Here is an 8,761-nt window from a genome sequence, read left to right on the forward strand (position 1 = left end):
GGGAGAAGAGGAGGGCCGGCCATGGCAGGCCGCGAGCCCCCTCCCCCCCTAGTCCGAATAGGACAAGGAAGGGGGGGGGCGGCGCCCCCCTTTCCTCTTTCCCCTCCCCCTTTCCTTCTCCACCAAGGCAAGAAGGGGGAGTCCTACTCCCGGTGGGAGTAGGACTCCTCCAGGCGCACCTAGGGGGCCGGCCGCACCTCCCCCTCCCTCCTTTATATACGGGGGCAGGGGGGCACCTCTAGACACAAAAGTTGATCTTCGTGATCGTTCCTTAGCCATGTGCGGTGCCCCCCTCCACCATATTCTACCTCGGTCATATCATAGTGGTGCTTAGGCGAAGCCCTGCGTCAGTAGAACATCATCATCATCACCACGCCATCGTGCTGACGGAACTCATCCCCGACACCCTGCTGGATCGGAGTCCGGGGATCGTCATCGAGCTGAACGTGTGCTGAACTCGGAGGTGATGTACGTTCGGTGCTTGGATCGGTCGGATCATGAAGACGTACGACTACATCAACCGCATTGTCATAATGCTTCCGCTTACGGTCTACGAGGGTACGTAGACAACACTCTCCCCTCTCGTTGCTATGCATCACCATGATCTTGCGTGTGCGTAGGAATTTTTTTGAAATTACTACGTTCCTCTACATGGCTTAAGGTATTTATCAGTGAGATTCATCCGGCGAAAAGTATCATAATAAAGGATGTTGATACTGTTGCCTCCGTCCATGAGCACTTTAGTGAACTTGTAACCTCCAACCTGTGGAGCCACCACCAATGCTAGCTGACTCGGATTATCAACCCGGTGCGGGTGATCCTCATGGCTCCATACGACTGGCTGCTCTGACCATCATAAATATTGAAGTACGGCCGGCTCAACTGCACTCACCGCTCGCTTATGAACTTTCTGGTCTCTCTTGCGCAAGCTAGTAGTAAAGCCATGATACTGGCCACTACTTAGCTGCTTCGGGATGCTCTGATACCCTGATTGTTGTTGCTGATTGCCCTGATTGGGCTGCTGGTCCCTAACCTTAAAAGCCGGAATTTGAGCACCCCCTCTAAATTCGGACCTGTGTGAGCCGGAGCCTGGCCCGCCGTGTGGGTCGTTATCGTTATTGTGGTCATGGTGAAGGCTGTAATTCCTGTACTCTCTCATGATGTTGCAGTCCTTCCACAGGTGGGTTGATGGCCTATCGGGACGACTATGCTTTCGACAAGGTTGGTTCAACATCGCCTCTAAACTGAACTTCGGCCCTCCAGATTGGGGCTGGAATTTTCCCTTGCAATGATGATCACCGTTATGCACATTAGTGTTGGCCACAAACTCTGATCCACCTTCAGTGTGCTTGCGCTTACCATTGTTACCTTGACCATGACATGATGTACTCTGTTGTTTCCCCTTGCTGTTTTTCTTCCCCTTACCAGACTTCTCCTCATCTGAATCAGGATCCTTAGTACTGTCTAAGTCGGCATATTTAATAAGAGCTGCCATGAGCTCTCCCATGTCATTGCAATGACGTTTAAGCCACCCCAACTTCTGTTTGAGGGGAACGAACTGGCAGTTCTTCTCCAAAATTAAAATAGCAGAACCAGCATTGATGCTATCCGATGAATGGATAACAGTTGAGACTCGGTGGACCCAATGGGAGGTGGACTCGTCCTCACGCTGGATGCAAGCGCCTAGGTCGATGATCGACATAGGATTCTTACATGTATCCTTGAAATTCTGAATGAACCGCATCTTCAACTCAGTCCATGAGTTGATGGAATTAGGAGGCAATCCTTTTAGCCAGGTGCGAGCCGACCCATCTAACATCATGGTGAAATACTTGGCGCACACAGCATCGTTAACATCCAACATCTCCATGGCCAGTTCGTAACTTTCAATCCAAGCATCCGGAGGCTGATCCGCATGGTACTCAACACTCAGCCAAAAATTGCAAGCACTTGATTTTGTCTCTTCAAAGTCAGATACCTCATTGTTCATTTATAATAAGTCAAATACCTCTATATTTGTGCTTATTTATGTTTATGATATTATTGTCACAAGTTCATCTGATGAGGTTATATCACGATTGCTCAAGGATCTAAGTGTTGAGTTTGCTCTCAAGGATCTAAGAGATCTACATTTCTTTCTAGGCATTGAGGTAAAGAAACATGAAGATGGACTTCATCTTTCTCGGGAGAAATATGTTTCTGATCTGGTAAGAAGAGTTGGGTTGCAAGGCTGTAAGTCATCACCAACTCCTTTATCCAGTACGTAAAAGTTACCTTTGGTAGAATGAGAACATCTGAACCAACAAGATAGTACCAGATATAGAAGCTTTTGGACAACGTTGTTTTCTGGACAGTGCTGCTACTATAGCTAGCGTCGGTGGGAGCGTTGGGTCCCACTTAGTAGTAGCGCTTTTTCTATTTCCAGCACTACTGCTAAAGCATTACTTGTAACGCTGCCCCAGAACAGCGCTATTGCTAATTAGCAGCAGTGCGTGCTTTTTCCGGCGTTACTACTGATGTCCTACCTATAAGCATTTCCCTAGTAGTGAAGCCTAGTAGGAGCACTTTAGTACTTAACTCTAACAAGGCCTGGTATTTCATTTGTTGTAAACAAAGTATGTCAGTTTCTTCATGCACCCACCACTGTTTACTCGACTGCTACAAAGCGCATAGTTAGATATGTGAAAGACAATATGAATGTTGGTCTTACTTTCAGCAAGTCATCATCTACTCTTGTGAGGGCATTTTCTGATTCAGACTGGGCAGGGTATCTTGATGATAGACGCTCTGCCGGTGTGATTGCTATTTTTTTTGGACCCAACCTCATATCATGGTGTGCAAAGAGGCAGGCTACAGTGTCACTATCAAGTACAGAGGCAGAATACAAAGCTCTAGTCAATGCAATAGCAGAAATTATATTTATGTAGTCAATGCTAAAAGAATTGGGTGTGAAACACACTCCTGTTCCATGTCTTTTGGTGTGACAATCTTGGTGCCAGTTACCTTTCTACTAATCATGTCTTTCATGCAAGAACTAAACATATTGAGAGTGATTTTCATTTTGCAGAGAAAGAGTTGCTGAAAGGAAATTGGAAATTCGTTTTATACACTCCAGAGACCAGGTAGCAGACGGCTTCACCAAAGCATTTCTCATAAGAAGCTTTGAAGAATTCAAGCGTAATCTCAACTTAAGAATGTTATGATTAAGGGAGGATGTTAAACCACATATGTCACAAGATCTGGTTGTCACGTTGAGATGCTCTCACGGTTGTGAATAGAGTAGGTTGTTAGGAGATTAGCTAGGATCCTCTTGTAACCGAACTAGCTTATCTTCATCCTCTCTATATCTTTCTTGTACCTCAAGATGTAATCCTCTCAAACTAACTTGTATGCATATCAGGGATAAGCCCCTGCCTATAAATACGAATGCGCGACCTCAAGAGGGGTAAGACGCTTACCGCAAGTTTCACAGTTGCATGGACTTGTGATGTCAGTCATATAGATAACTTTCAAGTAGCTCTCACATCATAGCAAATTGATACTTAGACGAAGACGAAGACAAAGTTCTGCATCTTCTCGTGAATCCAGAAAACATTTGCATCATAATTTTCACTTCAACGGTTCTTCTTCTGGGTTTAGAGTACGGGCTGGTGAATCATGAAAAGAAGCCAGTCGCGTCGATTCGCCATGGTCGGCATAAATTACCTGCTGCCGGGGCTCTTTAGGTAGGTGTATGCATGAGTTTTACTCTTCCTTCTTTAGAAAAGGAGGATGACCCCCGGCCTCTGCATCTGGAAGATGCATGCGGCCATTTTATTGATTATTCTTGAGAACCTTACAAAGTATAACAACAATATGCCTGAATTCGTCATCTTGACAACATCTGCTGCTACTCCTATCCATTGATGAAGGGGTGCAAGCCGGACCACATACCCAGACCTCTCACCTAAGCCTAACATCTAAAGCCGGAGGCCCTGATCGAGCCATCTACCAGGTCCGGAGCACAAACCGGTCCAACACACTCACATGTGTTGTCGCCGCCATCTTTCACTGGTTCGTCTTCAGAGCAGCTTGGGGTGTTAACCTTGGCAGGTCCTCCACCATTGACGCCACAATCACGCCAAACGATGTCCTCCACCTACGCGAGCCTTGGAAGGTCCTCCGCCATGGACACCACCACGATGTGAAACGACGACCTCCACCTACGTGAGTTCATCTCCAAGCAACAGACGTAGATCGATGCTAGGATAGGTCTGCACCATCGCTGTTGCCCCCCACCCACAAGCGCCACCAACCCCAGGGTTCCCAAAGCGGCGCCTTCAAGAAGGGAACGGCTCCGTGAGCGCCGCCACCGCCCAACAAAGTTAGGGCTTTCGCCCGGGAGACCTAGGGGAAGAGGAAGTGAGGAGATCAGTCTGTACCGACGCCTCCAAGGAGGGGAACGACGCCCTAGGCATCGCTGTCGGCGCGGCCGGCCATGGCCGGCTAGGGATTTCGCCCGAACTAGATCACCGCCACTAGCAGCGCCTCCTGTACAGAACCGGCGACCAATGGACGCGCGGCCCGACCAGGCTGGCCCGCACGCCGAACAAAGGAGGAGGGGAGGCGCCAGATTGCGCGCACCGACCGCCGCGGAAGCCGCCGCCAACGATCTTCGGGATCCCGCTGCATGCGCGAAGAGGACGCTAGATCCACCGCCCGTACGACCGCTCGTCGAAGCTTGTCGTGCCTCGCCAAAGGAGCCGCCGCTCCAGATCCGGGACTCCCCACGCAGGGGCAGGGCAGCCGAGGCCCCGCCGCCACCATCCTTGGCGCCCCGGGCTTGCCCGGCGGCGGCGAGGAGGTGGGGCGAGGTGGGGAGGGGACCGCGGCGGCGTGGCTAGGGTTCCCCCGCCGCCGCCGGGGGAGACGACGCGGGGGTCGCGAGAGGGGTTGGTGTCTTGAGAGGGGTTGAGGAGTTTTACTCTTCCTGCTAGTACTAGTTATGTATATCGTGCTCTGCTTTGAAGATGTTCCGAGTCTGATAAATTAATGATGTACACCCTCTGTAAACAAATATAAAAGTGTTTAGATGAGTACTTCAATGGTGATCTAAACGCTCTGATATTTCTTTACAGAGGGAGTAGATGTTTCCTAAGTAAAATGCAGATGGTTTGTGTTGTTCGTTGGCATGAGATTAGCACAAAACTGATGCCTAACCTTGTGTATAATGATGATATGCAGGGGAGGAAATGCGCTGCGAACCCTTGCCATGAATTAAGCTGAAGAACATGGTGCATGCTGTCAGAAACATTGTCACTTGACTGCATGGAACCCCTTAATGCTAAGCCACAGTTGTCCCATCTAGGCCTGCAGTTTTACAGCGACCAGTATAAATGGCATCAAATTCTGGATAAATGGCCTTGTTTCTGAAGAGAAATGATACCATTCATTGCTGTTTATCATGTCAGAAATCTTGGGTAGCCTGTCATGCCTGCGGGGACAGCACACGAGCTAATAATGTGGCGAGTTCCAGGCGCTTGGGAAGCTGTTTAAGCTGCACTCACAAATTGTTCTTCATGTCCCAGTCTCCGTCTCTCCTGTTAATTACTTCAGCAAGAGATCCGAGAAGTTTCAAGCAATTCTAGCGACTTTTGTTGTATACGTATTTTCAAGTTAAAGTGGAGATTGTTGGCTAAACTGAAGTCTATTCTTGCAAATGTTGGAAAAATATAGTTCTGGCTGAAGTAGCATCTGATCAATTCATCATTGCCATTGATCATACAAAGATGAACTGACACTAGTGCTGCTGATCATACAAACTAATTAAGGTACTATGTAACATGATGACTACCACTAAACTGAAAAGGCAACAAAGTAATTAGGTCGACGTGAAAGGAATTGATTAGTAAATTCCCTGAGGACAGGAGTAGCTAGGAAATAATCGTCAGTTATGAGTCAAGCCTTGTAGACGACGACGAAGCAGGGGAGAATGGCGGTGGGGTTGAACACCTCCAGCTCGTCCAGGCTCGAGTACACCCCCGCCGTCCCGGCAACCGAGTCGTACTCCTCCTCTGCTTCCGCTTCCTCCTCCGCCGACGGCGACGCTGCTTCCACCTCCTCCTTGTCCGCCGTGCCCTCGCAGCGGCGCTTCACCCGGCCGGCGATGACCCGGCACACGAGCATGGCCCTGCGCCGCTCTCCTCCGCCGCCCTCCCCCTCCTCCCCACCCACGGCCACGGCATCGTCGTGCGCGCGGCCGCTGGTGGCCATGGTGCGGACCCCGGGCGCCCTGAACTTGAACCCATCCCGAACAATCCCACACGCCGCGCAGGAGGAGTTGCCGGCGCCGTCGCAGAGGTGGGTGGCCCCGCCGGCGCCGAGGGAGCAGGCGAGCGCGGCGCAGTGGAAGCGGAGCAGCTCGTTGCCGTCGGCGGTGCACCGCCCCGCGCCGGGGCGTCCACCGCGCGCCCTGGCCTTGACGGCGTCGCGGTAGGCCTCGAAGCGGGCGAGGGTGGCCGGCGCGTTGTGCACCTTGAGGATGCGGTCCACGGCGCACACCGGGGTCTGCTTCTTGAGCCAGCTCGACTGGAAGATGATCTCGATGATGTTCCGGCTCGTGTCCTCCGGCCCCAGCTCCGACACTGTCAAAAACCATTTTTTTTTTTTTTTGCATATCAGCTCCAGTAACCAATCAGTTATGTAAAATATAATTACAATGAGGTGTGAAAAACATAATTACATTACATAATCTGCTCAAATTGTACTGTGAAAATAAACTGTTGAGCACTGGTCGATCATGTCATTCATGTGATGTGATGATGACAGGAACTATCTTCTAATGTGTGTCTACAGTGGATTAATTCATAAGATAAGCCTAAAAAATCTTCTAACTGATCTGGTCCCGTGGCTGGTCAAATTGTACTTGGAAGAAGAGAAAGAAAATGTTGTGCCCTGGTCATGTCATGGGGACAGGAACCACAAATCAGTCTTCTCATGCGAGTAGTGCGTCTAACACTGTACAGTGGGTTAATGCATAAGATAATCCTAGCTAGATGACTGTTGCAGGGACACTTTGCACAGTGATTAGAGACCAGACCAGCATCATGAAAAGCAGCTGGAATAATTAAAGCACACATCATTCATCATGCATCATGCATGCCATTGCCAGGCTCACTTTCACCACCAGTCTCATCACTCCTAAAGTTTCGGCTAGGCACATCTAGAAAAATAAAGTTTCTGCTAAGCACAGTAGCACCATTAACATTTGATTGGATGTAACTAATCTTTGTGCCACTAGAAATGCACTAATTTTGTTTCTAAAATGAAACAGTGTTCCTTCTGACAGTAGCATAGCTGAAGAATCTGGGTAAGGGAGCAGAAGGAAGAGTCAAGAGTACTGTAATGGCGGCCGCATGCCATGAGTGAGAGCGAGTGATGTGTACCTGCGTGGCATGTGGACTGGTGGAGGTGGAGGCTCTCGGCCCGGACGAAGACGTCGCCGCAGTCGGGGCAGGGGAAGATGGCGGCGCGCATGGAGGAGCCCCCGCCGGCGGGGTCCACCACCATGTGGCACTCGTAGCACCCGGACAGCCGCCGCAGCCGGAACGACGACCCGCCGCCGCCGCCCGCCGTCGACGAGGACGACGACGCCGTGGACGACCCCCAGTGCCTCGACGAGGAGCCCACCACCACGGCGCCCGCCGCCTCGCTCCCCTGCCCCTGCTGCGGCTGCTGTTGTTGGAGGGGCTTCTTCACCCGCCGCTCGCCGCCCCCGCTCACCGACGCCCGGCGCTTGCACGGCTCGCCGGCTCCTGCTGCGGCGCCGGAGGGCGGGTCCTCCTCGGCTGGCGGGCGGTGCAGCGTGACCCGGCGCGGGCTGGCGTCCCGGAGCTTGCAGATGGAGGCGGAGCAGCCGAGCTGCGTCTGCTTCTTGGACTTCTTCTTGCACCTCCTGCTGGAGGCGTCGTCCGCCGGCGCCGGCGCCGGCTGCGGCGGGGCCGCGCGCTGGTTGTGCTGGTGCTGCGCCGCGTGGCTGTTCCGGCAGGAGAAGAGGCTCCGGAGAGCCAGCCTGTAGGAAGGGCTCTCCACAGCCGCAGCAGCGGCACCTGCGCCGCCGTGGCTGCTCTGCTGTTTCTTGCCGCCCTGATCCGCCGGCTTCTCCTTGTCCGGCTTGGGGGTGGCTGGTGATGTTGCCGCCAGCTTCTTCTTCCTCACGGTAGTGGTGGTGGTGATGGAGCTCTTGGCACCGGCTGATCTGCTCGGTTCCACCATTGCCTTGCCGCCCTCTGAACCAAGTGAGCTCTATGAGACAGAAGCTGGTAAACTTGTTGGCTAGCTTGGATTCGTTGTGTAGGCAGATCAGATTCAGGTGAGAGTGTGAGCAGAGTGAGATGAGTGATATGATGGTGTTGGAATGAAACGCAGTGGGATGGGATGGATGATGGCTGCTGGTGGTAGCTAGCTAGCTGAGTGGAGTGGCTCTGATGGCTGGCCAAAGTGGCCGGCTGCTCTGCTGCTTTATGCTTTGTGGGGGAGGGAGGGAGGATGAAGAAAGGAGCCGGCCAGCTAGGGGCCGGACGGTGAGCCAATTAACCTAACTTAATCAACTTATTAATTACTTTTTCTTACATGTGCATACTCATGCTTAGCTTAATCCTAATAAGAAGACTGATCTGGTTTACATAATCATGTCTGTAGCATGGCATTGCGTCATAAACATGTTTAGGAATCGAGTTAAAGCGGGCTTGGGGCTTGGGAATTTGTTTACTGGATCCGTACG

At 51.6% G+C, this 8,761-nt stretch overlaps 1 protein-coding gene across 1 annotated transcript; it reads right to left on the minus strand.

Annotated features, from left to right (window-relative positions):
- Window positions 1-5,675: 5,675 nt before the first annotated feature.
- On the minus strand, window positions 5,676-8,483 carry LOC119366570. The gene is made up of 2 exons (XM_037632327.1): window positions 7,425-8,483; window positions 5,676-6,623 (listed from the first exon to the last, which is right to left on the minus strand). The coding sequence occupies exons 1-2, from the start codon at window positions 8,251-8,253 to the stop codon at window positions 5,938-5,940; spliced, it is 1,515 nt and encodes a 504-aa protein (XP_037488224.1). The 5' UTR covers window positions 8,254-8,483; the 3' UTR covers window positions 5,676-5,937.
- Between the last annotated feature and the right edge of the window lie 278 nt (window positions 8,484-8,761).

This window comes from Triticum dicoccoides, chromosome 2B (assembly GCF_002162155.2).
Source record: "Triticum dicoccoides isolate Atlit2015 ecotype Zavitan chromosome 2B, WEW_v2.0, whole genome shotgun sequence".
Lineage (NCBI taxonomy): Eukaryota > Viridiplantae > Streptophyta > Magnoliopsida > Poales > Poaceae > Triticum > Triticum dicoccoides.

Bases quoted from the DNA above. Each gene is read 5' to 3' on its own strand.
- LOC119366570 (XM_037632327.1), bottom strand. From the start codon at position 8,253: ATGGTGGAACCGAGCAGATCAGCCGGTGCCAAGAGCTCCATCACCACC. The intron at 6,624-7,424 runs GTACACATCACT...GGTTTTTGACAG, and splicing joins CCAGTCCACATGCCACGCAG to TGTCGGAGCTGGGGCCGGAG.